General features: G+C 48.1%; 1 protein-coding gene across 1 annotated transcript; it reads right to left on the bottom strand.

Annotated features, from left to right (window-relative positions):
• Window positions 1–125: 125 nt before the first annotated feature.
• On the bottom strand, window positions 126–17,730 carry cenpe (centromere protein E). The gene is made up of 55 exons (XM_068709023.1): window positions 17,625–17,730; window positions 16,790–16,902; window positions 16,566–16,655; window positions 16,349–16,467; window positions 16,133–16,252; window positions 15,837–15,918; window positions 15,656–15,723; window positions 15,487–15,564; window positions 15,352–15,403; window positions 15,148–15,235; window positions 14,719–14,848; window positions 14,346–14,465; window positions 13,994–14,146; window positions 13,760–13,910; window positions 13,556–13,655; window positions 12,977–13,436; window positions 12,816–12,872; window positions 12,402–12,569; window positions 12,207–12,281; window positions 11,989–12,057; window positions 10,865–10,996; window positions 10,470–10,647; window positions 10,233–10,387; window positions 9,897–10,064; window positions 9,689–9,805; window positions 9,422–9,589; window positions 9,169–9,318; window positions 8,925–9,086; window positions 8,616–8,825; window positions 8,436–8,528; window positions 8,257–8,340; window positions 7,975–8,091; window positions 7,745–7,861; window positions 7,424–7,648; window positions 6,952–7,035; window positions 6,627–6,710; window positions 6,313–6,474; window positions 5,969–6,190; window positions 5,561–5,782; window positions 5,145–5,261; window positions 4,924–5,007; window positions 4,655–4,771; window positions 4,347–4,559; window positions 4,159–4,239; window positions 3,566–3,685; window positions 3,221–3,406; window positions 2,931–3,140; window positions 2,598–2,810; window positions 1,896–2,099; window positions 1,625–1,801; window positions 1,431–1,531; window positions 1,246–1,343; window positions 932–1,067; window positions 467–834; window positions 126–376 (listed from the first exon to the last, which is right to left on the bottom strand). The coding sequence occupies exons 1-55, from the start codon at window positions 17,678–17,680 to the stop codon at window positions 288–290; spliced, it is 7,713 nt and encodes a 2,570-aa protein (XP_068565124.1). The 5' UTR covers window positions 17,681–17,730; the 3' UTR covers window positions 126–287.
• Between the last annotated feature and the right edge of the window lie 181 nt (window positions 17,731–17,911).

Consider the following 17,911-nt stretch of genomic DNA (forward strand, 5'->3'; position numbering starts at 1 on the left):
ATTCAAAAGGATAAAGACGTTTAAGATGATTGCACATGGAACATTTTACTGTGTTTTACACATCTCCTCTTGCTTTGGAGACTGAGGCCACCCGTCCTCCTTCCTGTCTGCATCTGCATCTGCAACACACAAGACTTCTGTTAGACCAGCACTCCAGTAGCATAATCCACCTCACCGATGTCCATGAAGCCATTAAACCCACCCTGTTCCACATGTGAGTGACATTATGTTTACGTGATTTCTTCTAATTAAAGTGTCAACAACAATAACAGTGGTCCCCAAACACCTCATGCGTCCGTTAGTAAAACCCTCAGTGGTGAATATGTACAGCAGTTACCCTTCTCTGGGTCTGGTCTATCAGGAACATCGAAAACCTCTGGCAAAAACAAACAGCTCAGGTTGTTCACGACGTCAGGACTACGAGACGAACAATAAGACGGAGAGGTGGACTTTAGACGGGGCTGACCTGCGATTGTTCCGAGTCTGGAGTTATCGAAGAACTGCTTGGGGCAGTTTCTGGACAGCATCTCGGAGCTTCCTCCCAATTCAAAGAATCTGCTCTTGGGAGAGTCGCGCAAAGAGACCTTTGGGGAGTCCAGGACCTTCCGGGGAGAGTCCAGGACCTTCCTGGGAGAGTCCAGGACCTTCCGGGGAGTGACCAGAAACTTCTTGGGTGAGCTGAGGAAGTTGGAGGTGTCCGAGGTCATGGAGATGCCCCTCTTGGTGGGGGTGCAGGGTGACGAAGGCTTGTCCACCTCGGCCTTGCTCTTCACCTTCAGCTTGATGGCTCTGCTCTTCCACTTGCTGATCTCTTCCTGCTGACCGGACACCACGCTGATGTGACAGGGGGACGGATATCAGAGGAGGACTAAAAGAATGCCTGCTGCCCCCCCCCCAAAGCGGCTCCACCCTCAAAACGGGTTCATCTCACCTTTCCAGCTCGGTTATCTTCAGTTGAAGCTGTTTGACTTCCTCCTCCAGTTTGGTCTTCTCCAGCAAAATGCTGGTCTTGATCACCAAACCTCTGGGGTTGGTCAGTCTGGCATGAAGGTCCTCGCCCTGCAGGACTGAATTCAACACGACTACGTCAAGTGTGGGACGACACCATCGCTACTACGCTTTTATTTTGAAAAGACATAGCTTTTTGCTGCCTTTATGCCTAATGTTCAAAAAGCACATGTTCGTTCACCCTCACCCTCTTTCAGAATTACTACATGTCCATGGGATCACAGACTGCTGACTTACATGACTCCTCTCCTTCCTGCTGCGATTTCCTCAAAGTCTCCTTCAGCTTCCTCACCGACTCTTCCTTTTCCTTCAGCACTGTGCTCATCTTCTGGATCCTGAGAAGACAAACCTCCGGTCAGATCGACCAGATCAAACCGTTCTAACATGACGGTGAAGTCAAAAACAAACCAAAGGGCTCTTACTCTTGTTTGTGTTTATCAGACACCGAACTCAACTCCACCTCCATTTTGAACAGTTTACTCCGGAGCTTTTCCAGCTCGACAGCGCTGGGTGACGCATTTTTCTAAAGCAGAAATAATACAAATATCAGAAATACAGCAGCTGTAAAAGTATGAGGCTGCTTCTGGGGACTGAAGATGAAAATGTTGACGTGAACCTCAGACAGGCGCAGCTTGCTCTTGAGGGTTTGGATCGTGCCGTCCTTCTCCTGGACTTGAGCGCGGCTGTCCTGCAGCTCCGTCTGCAGCAGCTGGGTGGCCTGTTTGTGGTTGGACAATCTGCTGCTGTCTTTGACCTGAGCCTCCTCCAGCTGCTCAATGTGTACACACAGAGCCTGGAAGAATGCAAGAACGGCATTGTGAGAGGAGACACTGGAGGCCGGGTCAGTTCGTAATCGGCTGACTTGTTTAAGTATGCATTAGACATACTTTGACTCTTTCTTCAGCTTGCTGGAGCTGAAGCACAAGCTGCTGGTTGTCCTTCAGCAGGGCGAGCTCCGTCTTCAGAGGAGCTCCCTCCAGCGCCTGCAGCAGGGTGGAGGTCTTACTCCTCTCCTCCCGGAGACGAGAGTCCGCCTGAGCCTCCAGCAGCTTCAGCTCCTCACACAGACCCTTGTGCTCTTCCGTGATGGCCTGCGGGAGAGTCGGGAGGATTATATGACGCTACAAAGACCTCACATCACTGAGATACAAACACCGAGGAGAACAAGCAGTGCCCAAGGCTTCTTTATTCTGATTGGCTGGCAGGGGTCCAATAAATTGTAGCAAAACCAGGCGGCAACCTCCGGTTCTGAACCTGCATTCTCTCTAGTGTCCAGCAGGGGGCGACTCCTCTGGTTGTATAGAAGTCTAGTCTAAAATGACTCTACTTCTCTCTTGATTTATTCCCTCAGTAAACATTGTAAACATGAGTTTATGGTCTCAATCTCTAGTTTACAGTCTTCTTCAATACAGCATGATGTTCATTTAGTACATGATGCTCCATTTAGAGTCAAACAGACCATAAAGCAGGGGATGCTTTAGGGGCGGGGCTACACAGTGATTGACAGGTTAGCTGCCGCTACAGAGCTCTACGTCACTCCATATGTTCATGCTTAGCTAGATGACAGGTGAGTGAACGTTAAAGACTACCTGCAGGGTCATCTTCCTGCTCTGCTCCATCGCAGACCTGTGGTCCAGCTCTCCGCTCAGGATGCCGTCCAGCCCGCTGAAGCTGAAGGGCTGGACCGTGAAGACGGCCTTCAGCTGCCCTGTGAACCTCTCCCTGGCTCGCATCTCAGCCGACAGCTCGCTGGTGTAGGAAGCCATGTTGGCCCGGAGCTTCCCGTAAACGCTGGACATTTTCTAGGAGAACGAGTCATCGTAAAAAGGTTTACAGTAATGTTGGAAACACAATGGAGGAACGGGACACAATCGCATATAACCCAGAGGTCATGTCATCCAACATTTTAGTGAATCGCTCACCTGCAGATAGAGCTGCCTCTTGTCCAGCAGCTCGGTCAGCCTGCCGTCCCACAGCGCGTGGAAGTCCTCGTCTTTGAGCGAGTAGCGGGGCGCCCGCGCTCGGCACAGCAGCAGGTCCTGCAGACGCCTCTCCTCAAAAACGGCCAGATCTTTCTTCACCAACAGCTCGAACAGATTCCAGTAGTCCTGCGCTCGCACCTGCAGGTGCTCCTGTGGGGGTCGCAGAGCGGGAGGTCAACAGCTGATCAAGAGAGTAAGATCATGAGGTCTCAAAAAGGGTTGATATTCACCGGAATGTTTCCCAGAGTCTGAGCCGTCTGCAGCTGCAGCTGACACACGGCGCTGTAGGCGTCCATGGTGGGTTTTGGTAGAGCGCTCAGGTGACCGTGCTTCAGCGAACACTGCATCTTGTCCGGGGCTGTGGAGTTGTACTTGGAACAATTGACGATGAAGGTTTGGAATCTTCCGAAGGACTCCTGCAAGGATACGAGTTCAGAGGCATCAGAGACGTACTGAACTGCTGCGGTAGAAGGTCTTTGCCTTTCAGCCGCTCATAACTACAATACATAAATCTATTAGTGACGCTACCTGCAGCCGCTCATAACTACAATACATAAATCTATTGGTGACGCTACCTGCAGCTGCTCAGCAGAGTCCTGCAGCCGGGACGCCGCCGCCTCCTTGACTCCACTGGACTCCAAACTGCTCAACTGCTCTCTGAGGGCTGAGACGGTCGCGTTCGCTTCGCCGAGCAACTGAAAGGAAAAATAATAATTATGCAAATAACACAATATATATTGTTGTGTGTGTGTATATATATATATATATATATATAAAAACATATATATACACACACACACATATGGCTGTTCTCCAACTCAGGCTTCATCAACATTTTAATCTGCCTTTTTTCTTTACTCCTCTGAGACCGTAAATTGAATGTCTTTGAGCTGTGGACAAAACGAGACCGGTGAGGACGTCATCTTGGGCTTCAGGAAACACTGATCAACATTCTAATAGACCAAACAACTAATTCATTACTGGAGAAAATAGTCAACAGATTAATAGACCATAAAAATAACCGTAGCAAAAAGAGATATATATATACGGTGATAATTCCTGTTTCTAAGTGGCTGTTAGCTGTAGCTTCACATGTAACTGTTGGACAAGAGTGTGAATAAGTCAAACTACTCCTTTACGTCTATGTCAGTGAATGATTTGGACCCACCGTTTGCTGCAGCTTGATCTCTTGTTCGTCTCTCTCGGCTCGCCGCTGCGATTCCAAATGCTCGCGCATGTATGAAGCCTGCTGTTTAAAGAGGACGGGAATTAACACAGGAGGTGCTTCGAAGCGGTCGGCTCACCCAACTTACTGTTCTTGGAATACCAACGACTTCATTAGGTGTGCAGAAGTACCGTCTCCATCCTGTCCTCCAGCTCCGCTCTGAGCTGCTCCTCCTCCCGTCTCAGAGCCTCCTGCAGCTGATCCCTCTCCTCGCCGAGAGACGCCACTCTGCTCAGCAGCTCCTCCTTCTCCTCCGTGGAGGACTGACCGCCGGCTTCCTTCTCAGAGAGCAGACCGTCTCTCTCTGCTTCGACGAGCTCCAGTTTCTCAGTTAGAGTCCTCATCTGTGAGGAAGGGAGCCGTTAGAAGGTCCCTCCCGCTCCGAAAACAAGTTTCATAGACGCACATTCTTGCAAAAGTGAGGCATTAAGACACCAACTTGTTGATCCAAAGAGCGTTCCTTCTCCTGAAACAGTTTGTCCAGGTCAGAGTTCATCCGCTTCTGTTCACACAGCTGCTCTTGGAGTGACTTCACGAGTTCTTCTGTCGTGGAAACCTTAAAAACAAAAACGTACCTTTAGACAGTCACATATGAAAAGGCGTCATCAGGAGATGAACGGTTGTCCCGAGTGTTTGTCGATTAGGAATTTCCTCAGCAGAGAACCCAACGGATAAGTTGCAGTCCCTATAGATGAGCGGTTGCCTCACCATGTCCACGCTCTGCTGGAGATCATCTTCCAGCCGCCTCTTCTGCTCAGTCACAGTCTGCAGAGACGTGTTCAGCTGTGCGATCTGGTGAAGCAGATATGAGGCCGGTTAGTCATCCTCCACATATTTTACAAACCATCCAAACACAGAGGGCGATGTCACAAACGTAGCAACAAGCAGAAAGTGAGTTTGAAAACGAAGGGCAACTGGTTGTCACAAACCTCCGTCTGCGTGGTCTCCATCCTGTCCTCCAGCTCCGCTCTGAGCTGCTCCACCTCCCGTCTCAGAGCCTCCAGAGCCTCCCGCAGCTGATCTCTCTCCTCGCCGAGAGACTGCATCTGAACAACAGAGACAGAACAATATGTCCACAGTCAGGACTGTACATGAGGACTTCCTGTAAACATATATATATAGCACTCTTCTCCCGCAGATTCCATTGAACGATGATAAATCATCATATTGAATTATCACCCAGCCCTATTTTTTACTTTCAGTGCCTGTTGGTCTTCAGCCTGTAAACACATGTAAATAATACCAGATCCCGGCAGGTGTGTTCCCCCCAAGAACCAGGACCAGATTTCAGCGATAGCTCCTGGGATATGGCTCAAGTTAAAAGATTTGATCCCCGAGCTCTTACCGTCTCCATCCTGTCCTCCAGCTCTGCTCCGAGCTGCTGCTTCTCCCGTCTGAGTCCCTCCAGAGCCTCCTGCAGCTGATCTCTCTCCTCGCCGAGAGACGTCACTCTGCTCAGCAGCTCCTCCTTCTCCTCCGTGGAGGACTGACCGCCGGTCTCCTTCTCAGAGAGCAGACCGTCTCTCTCTGCTTCGACGAGCTCCAGTTTCTCAGTTAAAGTCCTCATCTGTGAGGAAGGGAGCCGTTAGAAGTGTCTCTTTGACTCCAGCTTCAGATTTAAACAGTTTATAATCCAACTATATCATCCATGTTTACTTCCTGACAACTGTGGAATAGTCTATCGCAACTGCTAGAGTACTGTGTGCAGCGCTACCGAGGCGATTTCATAGAGGTGTTGCTAGTGGACACAAACCTCCGTCTGCGTGGTCTCCATCCTGTCCTCCAGCTCCGCTCTGAGCTGCTCCTCCTCCCGTCTCAGAGCCTCCAGAGCCTCCTGCAGCTGATCTCTCTCCTCGCCGAGAGACGTCACTCTGCTCAGCAGCTCCTCCTTCTCCTCCCCGCTGTGAGTCTGAGCGTCGGTCAGACCGTCTCTCTCCGCTCGAACACTCTCGAGCTCCTCAGTCAGCCTCTGAATCTGTCAGGACAGAATGGAGACTTGAAAACGAGTCTAAAAATGAGTTGATCTATTGAAGAGAGGTCCGCCAGCATTAGACAGCAGCTTCTCTGTGTTCTTTATGTATGAGAATGTAGTCCTGCCTGATCGTGGAGCTCCTGCAGTTGGAGTGAACTCTCTGCATCGCTCCCATCTCTCGATCGGCCCTCCAGCTCGGCCTTTTGGCTCCTCAGCTCGTTGATCTCATCTTGTAGAAGGCGGACCTTCTCCTGAGACGCCCTCAGCTCCTCCTGGTTCTCGATCATCTGAAAGGAGATTCATCAGGATGTGAGTGTACAAGGGGAAGATCTCCTCTGTGCAAAGTCACCAAAAACAGAAGTGTGCGATAACAGAGCCCTGACCCCAATGTCCACAGCACTGAAATCACATGTGGGTGGAACTGTAAATTCAAACTCACCAGTTCTACGTTTTCTTGCAGGTCAGACTTCAGCTGGCTCACCTCCTCCTGAGTTTTCTCCAGACGCTCCTCTAGCTGTTGGATCTGAAGCACAATTACAGTTTTCAGTTTTACTCAAAGTGTCTTTATCCGCGTCAGAAAACGTCTGACTGCACGAGCGAGTAACATATGTAGTTTGTGGCTCAGAGCAGCGAGTCGTTTCCTGCTTTCTTCAAGAGTTTCTGTTCAGTGTTCGGGGACAAATTCCCAACGATCGTAAAAATGGCAGTTAAGACGTGAAGATGTCCCCGCGGTGCGAGGATGAGAGCGAGTGACGTGATCAAACCTGCAGAGCGGAGCAGTCGTCCTGCTCGTCCTTCAGCGACTGAGGCTCGGAGCTGAGCTGCTGCTGCTGTAACTCACACTGCATCTGAACAACAGAGACAGAACAATATGTCCACAGTCAGGACTGTACATGAGGACTTCCTGTAAACACACATATATATATATATATATATATATATATATATATATATATATATATATATATATATATATATATATATATATATATATATATATATATAGCACTCTTCTCCCGCAGATTCCATTGAACGATGATAAATCATCATATTGAATTATCACCCAGCCCTATTTTTTTTTTTACTTTCAGTGCCTGTTGGTCTTCAGCCTGTATTCACATGTGAATAAATACCGGGTCCCGGCAGGTGTGTTCCCCCCCAAGAACCAGGAGCAGATTTCAGCGATAGCTCCTGGGATATGGCTCAAGTTAAAAGATTTGATCCCCGAGCTCTTACCGTCTCCATCCTGTCCTCCAGCTCTGCTCTGAGCTGCTGCTTCTCCCGTCTGAGTCCCTCCAGAGCCTCCTGCAGCTGATCTCTCTCCTCGCCGAGAGACGTCACTCTGCTCAGCAGCTCCTCCTTCTCCTCCTCCGTGGAGGTCTGACCGCCGGTCTCCTTCTCAGAGAGGGCATCGTCCCTTTCCGCTCGCGCACGCTCGAGCTGCTCAGTCAGAGTCTTGGCCTGTTGAAATGAGAAGACGTCCAACATGCAGTCACAACACCGCCAATGGAGGATCAGTTTAAAACATCGATATTCTCTGTTAACATCTAAACTCACCTGTTGATCCAAGTCAGACTCCTTCTGCTCACAGAGGGTCATGTGATCGGAGTAACGCTGCTTCTGCTCTCGGAGCTCCTCTTGAAGGGATTGAAGAAGACACCGAGTCTCTGCAACCTACAAATAAGAGAACACTCTGTAATCCAAAAACAACATCAAAGGGGATCCAGTGCTTCTGAGGAGGAAGACTAAACATGCAGCTTAAGTGAGACACGAGACAAGGAGCAGACCTGTTGTTCTAGCTGAGCTGGCCTCTCTAGGCTTAGTGTCTCCAGGTCCATGTTCCTCTGATTCTGCTCCTGCAGTTGCTGTTGAAGTGAATGTAGAAGGCCTTGAGTCTCTGTAGCCTGAAAATAGAAAAAAAACAAAAAAAAAAACATTTCCATTCATCCAAACAAGAGCAAATATATAAAACTCTGAGCAAAATCTCTTTCACATAACTGGCAACGTGATCGGACTTAAATTCTAACAATGTTTGATCTCAGTTTGACAAACGGTCAGCTTCCCCTCACCGTCTCCGTGTTACGCTGCAGATCAGCTTCCAGCTGGCTCTTCTGCTCGCTGACAGCCTGGAAAGTCGCCTGTAGTTCCTTTATCTGGGGAGGAAAAATGGCCACAATTTGAAGGATAAGACTGGTGTTCATCCATATCTTTCCCCATGAAGAAACTGGAATAACTCAGCTGCCGTTACCTCTTGCTGAAGATGGGTGACGTTCTCATCCCGTGGTTGCAGTTCTGAGGTCAACATTTCTGGCTGGTTAAACCCACTTTGGGCGAGTGCAACCTGCGACAGTTAAAAAACAATGTTTATCTTCTTTTCTTTCCAGGCAGACTGCTATTAAGAAAATATAAAAGAATCAAATTAACAAACCGTCTCCATCCTGTCCTCCAGCTCTGCTCTGAGCTGCCTCTTCTCCTGTCTGAGTCCCTCCAGAGTCTCCTGCAGCTGATCTCTCTCCTCGCCGAGAGACGTCACTCTGCTCAGCAGCTCCTCCTTCTCCTCCTCGCTGTGAGTCTGAGCGTCGGTCAGACCGTCTCTCTCCGCTCGAACACTCTCGAGCTCCTCAGTCAGCCTCTGAATCTGTCAGGACAGAATGGAGACTTGAAAACGAGTCTAAAAATGAGTTGATCTACTGAAGAGAGGTCCGCCAGCATTAGATGTATGAGAATGTAGTCCTGCCTGATCGTGGAGCTCCTGCAGTTGGAGTGAACTCTCTGCATCGCTCCCATCTCTCGATCGGCCCTCCAGCTCGGCCTTTTGGCTCCTCAGCTCGTTGATCTCATCTTGTAGAAGTCGGACCTTCTCCTGAGACGCCCTCAGCTCCTCCCGGTTCTCCATCATCTGAAAGGAGATTCACCAGGATGTGAGTGTACGAGGGTATTGTAGTAAAATAGTTTTCCAGATGCGTGAAGAAAACTCTTACCAGCGTTTGCAGCTGCTCCGTCTGTGCACTCGTCTCATCGGGTGAATCCTCCCGTTTGGATGCTTGCTCCGTCTCCAGCTGTTTGATCCGCTCCTTCCGTTCTCGATTCTTCTCCAGCGCCGTCCTCAGCTCCTCCTGATTCTCAATCATCTGTTCGGTAAAATAAAGAAGTATATATACGACATCTAGAAACAAAAAACAAACGACACAGCTGATGCTTTTAAAATGATTGCATTTTAAAACCTGGACTCACCATCTCCACGTTTTCCCGCATGTCCGTCTGCAGCTGGTCTCTCTCCGCAGTGAGCGCTGCGACTGTGGAGAGCAGCTCCTCCGTCTCCTCAGCAGAGCTCCTCCGCTCGGACAGGAGAGCGTCCTTCTCCTCCCGCACACGCTGGAGCTCCTGCGACAGACTCAGCATCTGTCGGATTGGATTTCCAACGAACGGTTGGTACATTGACGACGAAGGAGTAGTTTAGATTAAAATAAAAAAACGCCGCTTAACGACAGTTTCACTCACGTGTTCCCTCGACTCGGACTCCTTCTGCTCAGCGAGGTTCACCAGGCCGGAGCTCTTTCCCCTCTGCTCCTGGAGCTCGTCTTGAAGAGATTGTAGAAGATGTTGCGTCTCTGCAGCCTAAAAAAAAAAAAAAACATAAAACGTTTCAGACAGAATTACAGATTTGATTTACTCTCACATTTACAAAACAGCGGTGCATTAAACCCACCATCTCCACGTTGTCCTGAAGGTCCCTCGTCAGCTGGTCTCTCTCCGCAGTGAGAGCTGTGAGTGTGGAGAGCAGCCTCTCCGACTCCTCGGCAGAGCTCCTCCGCTCGGACAGGAGAGCGTCCTTCTCCTCCCGCACACGCTGGAGCTCTTCAGTCAGCTCATTCAGCTGGACCAATACAAATAAATAAAAAACTTGAGGTTACATTTACTTTTGTAGTCCAATCTGATCATTTAAAGAATGAACTGAAAAGTTTAACTGGAAGGATGCGACTCCTGAAACTGCTCCATCTCAACCCGACGCCGTCCTCAGAGGACTTTGGTCTGGAGGACTCACCTGCTTCGTCAAGCCGTCCACCTTCTCTGGAAGAGTCTGGAACGAGGCGAGCTCCTCCAGCTGAGCTCTGAGGGCTCCCTCTGCTTCATGAGACGCAGTCAGCTCTCGGTTCAGCTGGGCCACGGTTCTCTCCAGCTCCACGCTGTCTATCAGATCTGGAGACAGAAGAACATCATACATGAATGTCTTCTCTGATAGACCTCATTTAAAACACTCCCCGACTTTAAATAAACGTACTTTTTGGGACTTTTCCGTCGAGCAGAGTGGTGAGCTTCGTGTTCTCGTCGAATGCCACGTTCAGCTCTTTCTGGAGATCGTTCTGCATCGCCCTGAAGCGCGACTTCTCTCTCTCCAGCTGAACGCGCAGGCTGTTCACCTCGGCCTCCATCTTCGAGGAGCTGGCGCTCAGAGTCACCTGGAGGAGGGATCGTGACGAGAAACGTGAAGTTAGTATTACAAATGAATAAAGACGATGGACACGTAGGCAAACTGGCAGACCGTGTAATAAACCTGCGTCACTACACAACAAACTTCAGTCGCCTTTTGGGCCAAACATCAACTTAAACCACGTTCAACATTTTAACAGGAGAATTTCAGACTTCATAATTGCGTTGTGTGTTAATCTCGCTCACATTCATCTCCTCCACAGCCATGTTTCTGCTGCGCAGGTGGGCCCACTCCTTCTTCGTGTCTCTGCTGAGCCCCTCAGCATCGTCCAGAGAGCGGCGGAGCGTCGCCACCTCCTGCACCAAGTCCTTACCGCTCTGCAGGGAGGCAACGCGACACAATCAGCCTGTTTAGTGACAGACCGACACCTGCTTAACGACAGACCGTCACCTGCTTAACGACAGACCGACACCTGCTTAACGACAGACCGACACCTGCTTAACGACAGACCGTCACCTGCTTAACGACAGACCGTCACCTGCTTAACGACAGACCGACACCTGCTTAACGACAGACCGTCACCTGCTTAACGACAGACCGACACCTGCTTAACGACAGACCGTCACCTGCTTAACGACAGACCGTCACCTGCTTAACGACAGACCGTCACCTGCTTAACGACAGACCGTCACCTGCTTAGCGACAGACCGTCACCTGCTTAACGACAGACCGACACCTGCTTAACGACAGACCGTCACCTGCTTAGTGACAGACCGTCACCTGCTTAACGACAGACCGTCACCTGCTTAACGACAGACCGTCACCTGCTTAACGACAGACCGTCACCTGCTTAACGACAGACCGTCACCTGCTTAACGACAGACCGTCACCTGCTTAACGACAGACCGTCACCTGCTTAACGACAGACCATCACCTGCTTAACTATTCGATCGCCTCAACTCCTTTCAGCTCTGACACTTCAAACCGGTTCTACTTCAGCTTCAACTGACGCTCCCGCACGACATTTCACGCGCAAACAATTAACATTATGAGTTTAAACCCTCAATTTTACTGCATTTATTTAGATTTTTATACATATATTACAGTAAAATAATGTTTTATAGAGTAGCATAGTGCAGAGTATGTATGATCATACTTGCTTTTAAATATAAGTGACAGGAAATTAATTAGTTTGTAAAGAAATCCATTTGGAATTCAGTCATTTTCCAGCAAAGAAAAAGATTTAAAGATTTTGGTGAAGTCATTTGAAGCTCAGAAATACTGCAGACATTGCAACCAGAGACGGCTCACTACAGTGGCTTTATGTTGTGCCTTTGTGATGTTTAAAAGGTAATAAGAAAACACTTACCATACTCTGAAGTTCCTCTGCAAATACGGTTTTCTTCTGCAGCTTTTCAGACAGAGTTTCTAGTTTGTTCTTGTAAAAACAAACGCGTGAAGAGTATTTAACAAAACCGCCACAATCTTACGGTCCGACTTGTAATTATATGAATAATAAACATCTTCCATTTCTAAAATCAACCACTTCTTTCTCAATATCTGAAGATTATCTGAAGGAATTCTTACCTGAAGCTCGAGGCGTTGGACTTCAGAGGATTCGACGGTCCTCTTCAGTTCAGAGACTTCGTTTTGCAGCTCGTTCTGTAAGATCGCACAAACCAAAATGAACAGAGTGTAAATAAAACTCGGTCCACCTGACGCTACAGTCCTCTAATCTAAAAAGGACGTTAAGCGGAGTCTTAATGGAACCAGATCAACTACCTCGTGCTCTTTGCTGAACTCCTCCTCCAGAGATTTGAACTCGTCCATCTCTCGTCTCTCCTCCATCTCCTTTGACAGAGCAGCCTTCTCTTTCTCCAGACGCTCCGTCTGCTCGATGAACATCCCGAGCTCCTGCTTCAGATAGTCCCTCTCAGCCGCCACCATGTCCTGTAAAAACACAACGTCGCATCTTTAAGCATTGAAATTGCTTCGTTTTCGCCACAGGTAGCTTGAATAAATACGTATCCCGTTAGAAAAGTACCGGCTCAATTCAGCCTCGTAACTTTAATACCCACTGATGTTTTTAGCAGCATGTTGCACTCGTCTCTAAATACAATCAAATCATCCATGTGGAGAAGTTATAGAGCTTCTGTTGCATTGAGCAACACATAATTAAAGTCAGAGTCGCTTTACCTTCTCCTTAGCCAGAGCCTCACACAGCTGGATGGTCTCTGCAAACTCTTTTCTCATCTGGAACACAAAGTATGAAGATTAACAACCAGGCCAAAGGGAACAGCCTGCAGAAGGTGCTCCTCTCTCTCCTCTTACAGATGGATTTAAAAACACACAAACACCTGTTCGTCGGTTTCACTCTGCGCGGGTCTCTGTTCTTCCAGCCGTCTCTCCAGGTCCACCACTCTGAACTCCAACATCTCCACCTTCTCATTGGCCTTCTGTTTCTGCTGTACCTCCGTCTGCAGCTGCAGCTGCAGCTCCAGCTCGGACGTCGTCGGTTCCGCCGTCTGCATCTTCTCCAGGGCTTCCCGTTTCTGCCGGTTCTCCGTCTGCAGCTGAAGCTCCAGCTCGACCTCGGCCGCCCTCAGCTCCGCCGTGTGCATCTTCTCCAGGGCCTCCTGTTTCTGCTGGGCCTCGGTCCGCAGCTGCAGCTCCAGCTCGGCCACTCTGCCGTCTAAAGCGTCTGCCTTTGTCATGGCCTCCTCTTTGTGTTGACTCTCTATTTCCAGCTGTAGCTCCAGGTGGGACACTTTCCCTGAAAGCTTGTGGATACGGTCTGGAGACAAAAAGTCTTTGGGGCTGAAAAAAAGAGAAGATAAAAACATACGGATGACTAACTGTGACTTCCTGCAGACACTCGAACACCAGGGTTAATTTAAATGAAAAACTCCAATAACTGTCAGTATAAAAAGACTCACCTGTCTCCAAAGCTTCGAACCGTCACAGAGCTCTGACTCATGTCCATGTCATCTGAAGGCTCATCGGGAATCCCCCATTGAGAGTCAAAGTCCTCATCCTCTGTTGAAACACACCATGAGTGCATTTAATGACCAGGCAAGAAATGATTAAAGTGAGCGTGTTATTTTGCACGGGTGCATATATTCCCATGTGCTCCTCCTTACCTTCACCCAGCTCCGTCAGACAGGAGCGGTCTGCTTTCCTCCTCTGAGAGAAAGACTCCGCAAAGCCGAGGCCAGACGGACCGTCGTCACATGCAGACGGAAGGGCGAGCCGGAGCATCTTTCCTCCCCACGTCACCCTGCGTTTTGGCCTCTTAAAAAAAAAACAGGAAGAGAGTCATTACAGCTATGACACTCTGTGCTCCAACTACAGCGTTATTTTTGGCTCATATTTACCTTTCGAACAGGAACCAGGTTGGAGCTGCTGACCAGCAGTTTGGTCAGGTTCCGGATCCTGTCCTCTTGTTCTCTCTGGAGCTGATCCTTTTCTTGGAGCAGCTGGGAGAGAACCTTCTTCTCCGTCGCTGTGGTCTGAGTGTCTGAAGAGACCTGTAGGGAGGACACACACACACACACACACACACACACACACACACACACACACACACACACACACACACACACACACACACACACACACACACACACACACACACACACACACACGTCAGTGGGTAGGAAGCGCCGGGATAACGGGACTTGCAGCGATCGGCACATGGCTGAAGGGAAAGAAAGAGGTGACACTTGCCTCGTGGAGTCGCCGCTTGAGGTCTACAATTTCGTTGCGATACCTTTTGAGCAGAGCCCCGTCGTCAGACACCTCCGTCACATGAGGGTCGTTCTTCATCTTCTTCGCAGTGCTGGCAAACTGACGCAAAGAAAGACTTTGTGAAACATCATCCGCTTCATTTTCTCAAGTCTCATGCTCGCTCTAATACTTCATGTTTTAAAAGTCTGATGTGGCTGCTCTTTACGGTCGGGCGACATCCAATTGCACACCTTGCATAAATGTACAGGGGAACGGAGCTAACCCTATGATGTCGACCATATTATTCAGCTTCACAATACTATTGTGTCACAAAATATGGAATGTATGGATTAAATGTGCATATTTCACCAACCTGCAGAGTGCTGAGCGTCTCCTCCAGAGCGACCGGAGTGATGGTGCAGATGATGACTGTTTTAGCGTTTCCACCCAAGGAGTTCTGCAGGATGCGGGTCAGCTTACTGTCTCTGTAGTTGGTGAAACCCCTGAAGAGAGACAATGGGATTAGCGAATGTCAGCGAATTGATGTTCAACCAGGCTTAAAAGCTGCATTTTCTCTAGTGTCCACCAGGGGGCGACTCCTCTGGTTGTATAGAAGTCTAGTCTAAAATGACTCTACTTCTCTCTTGATTTATTCCCTCAGTAAACATTGTAAACATGAGTTTATGGTCTCAATCTGCATGAAAATATGCGGTACAGAGTACAACTCAGGACAGTTATTGGAGGATACATTATTAATATATTAATAGTTATGTTAAGACAAGCAGACACGTCGTTTGCTTACTTCTGGCTTTCGTCGGTCAGTTTCTTGATCACTTGGCCGAGCGTGAACAGGCTGCGATTGATGTTGCAACCTTCTTTGAAGCGTGTGCCTAGGACGTCAGAACAGATGGATTACTGTAGAGTACGGACCGTAGTGTAGAGCGATCAGTGCATCGGGCCTGGGCTCCATTCAGCAACCGAACACGGTCCATGCACTCCGTCTTACCTTCAGCTCCGGTTTGACTTGCTCTCTCCGATCCAGCCAGATCAACTAAGTTCTAGAAGATCAAGCAAAATTGCTGGTGAACAAATAATTATAAAACACAAACAATAAAAAAAGAAAAGAAAAGAGCTAGCTTACCAAATGAGACACAATAATGGCTCCATCTGCATTTTCACCCGATGCAGAGTCGCTTTCTCTTTCTCTGCTTTCCAGGATCTAAGAAGAACCAAATCATGAAAAAAAAAAAACAACAACACATTTCCCAGAATCCTACATGTTAGTGACTACGCGTCGTGCCGTTGCTTACCATTCGGAAAATGGTGTGTGAGCGGCTGCTCCGCTCGTTCATTTTAGTCTTTCCATAGTGGCGGTTCTCTGCGGGGGGGGGGGGGGGGGGGGGGGCAGAAAACACATTGGTCGTTACGCACAGTCTGCAGTGTAGATCCTGTAGGGGTCAGTCTCATGTGTTCAGTGATCTCTGATCTTACTTTCTCCTTTTCGAATCCAGGCCAGAGCTTGTGCAGGATTCGTAACCAGCTCCTCCGTCAGGTCAGCCACGTAGATGTTTTTCTGCACGTTTTTAAAAAGACGCAAACACAATAAATCACCTCTTAAAAAAAAAGCTTCTACCTTTTAACCAGCACCGACCCGACGGGCGAACAAATGGTGATCACAGATCTAAAGTCAATGATTGAAGAGGAGTAACTTTCAAATGTTTAAAAACTAGACCTGAAAAGATTCCATAAGGGATTCAGATTTGATAACTTGTCAACGGAACACTTACATTGATTCCCTCTCTGACCTCCAGAGGTTTTCTCTTCCAGCTGTCAACGAGCAGATCGCTCACCGTTTCATTGTAGATTTCCATGTAAGAAACCCTCAGAAGGAACTCCTTCTTTGAACACTTTTGGGCGAAAGAAAAAAGTCTTTTGGTTCGAAAAAAAACAAACAATTACACAAAATCAACTGTGGCGTGTTTCAAACCGGATTCAACTCTTACATTTTTAATGGTTTGGAAGACGTCTTCCACAGCCAGAGGGATCACTCCGTGAATGCGATTGCTCCCCATCATGGTGAAAGTCTTCCCCGAAGAAGTCTGCCCGTAAGCGAATATAGTTCCTGTGGATCGAACGAATAGATGCACAGAATAAACACCAGCTACAGTGAGTTAATGGAGCAACACATGACCAGCAGACAGGTCTCACTGTGTTCCGTACCATTGTATCCCTGGACAGAGGAAACAACCAGAGGCTTTGCAATGCTCTGGTACAGCTGATTGGTTGTTTCTTCGGCGATGAAAACTCGGTCTGTGGACAACAGAGCAGGAAAGTGAATGTGCAGCAGGTATCCGTTATGTTATGCGTGTGCAACATATCTCAAAAAAGGAGCCACAAAATCCAGGAAACACATCTCTTAACCCCGTACAAGCTGCAAAACATACCGAAGATGAAGCTCTTAGTGGAATTCCCATCATCGACCTGATGAATGGATTTCTTATCAGCCTTCCAAAACAGCTGGACAGGCTCCGCGTTCTCCGACGCAGCGCTTTCTTCCCTGTAGCAATCGAGGCACATTTTATTAGAAGACATGGAAGACAAGACCTTTATTGTTAATTATGTGACACATGACCCACGAGTACGTCAACATGTACATTTGCAAAGACAAACCATGTATTCCTCATCTCTCTCGAAAGAACAAAGCATTTGTTATGACTGTCAAGACGCAATGAAAAGCAGAAGAAAATATTCCCAAACAAAGTTTCACATGTGGTTAAAATGAGTGCAAACAGGTTTCAGTCGATCTGCCGCTAAAGGGGAAAATAGGGATGGTCTCGAGACCCTCCCAGTGGATGGGACAGTCCCAAACAGGTCGAGGTGTGACGTGTAACTTTGCTTAAAAAGGAGTAACTTGTAAACCTTGTGAACTTGAGGGAGCAATGCTATCTCTGAACACACATATTACTGCATGGGAGAAGTTACAGACAAAATGCTGCGTTCAGTGGGTCGATCAGAACAATAGTCATAACTTAAGCTAGATGTTCAGGAACGTTACGTTACTTCCGTTGTGACTATCAGGACACTGTTAAAAGCTAACGTTACGTTATAGCATTAATTAATTGGTCGTTAACGTCGGAAATTAAGCCAGCGACCAAGTCCTAACATTGGTAACAGTTAATTAGCATTAGCATTAGCGTTGGGTAACTTAGCGTTAGCTCCTAGGTAGCTAACTAAGGACGTTTACTCTTAGCTAAAGCTGGCTGAGGGCACAAAACTTACCTCTCAATAAGCGGACGGACTCGAACACACACTTTAACAGCCGACTCTTCCGTCATTTTTATTTGTTGATAGTCACCCACCAAACACAAAATCCACGGGAAATCCTAATACATATTTCAAAATTGAAATCTAACTGACGCGAGCGCTCTCGTAGTGTTATTTCTTCTTCTTCGTCTGCTTTGCTGTTTAAAATTGTCCCGCTTTGTTTTGATTGGTGGACGTCATCAGGTGGGCGGATCCATATAATGGTTGTGTAAAAAAAAGGTTTTAGCTAGGTTTTTTAAAAA

The sequence above is a fragment of the Cebidichthys violaceus genome, unplaced genomic scaffold (genome assembly GCF_023349555.1).
Source record: "Cebidichthys violaceus isolate CVI_PGR_0920_01 unplaced genomic scaffold, fCebVio1.0.p SCAF_14, whole genome shotgun sequence".
In the NCBI taxonomy this organism is placed as follows: Eukaryota; Metazoa; Chordata; class Actinopteri; order Perciformes; family Stichaeidae; genus Cebidichthys; species Cebidichthys violaceus.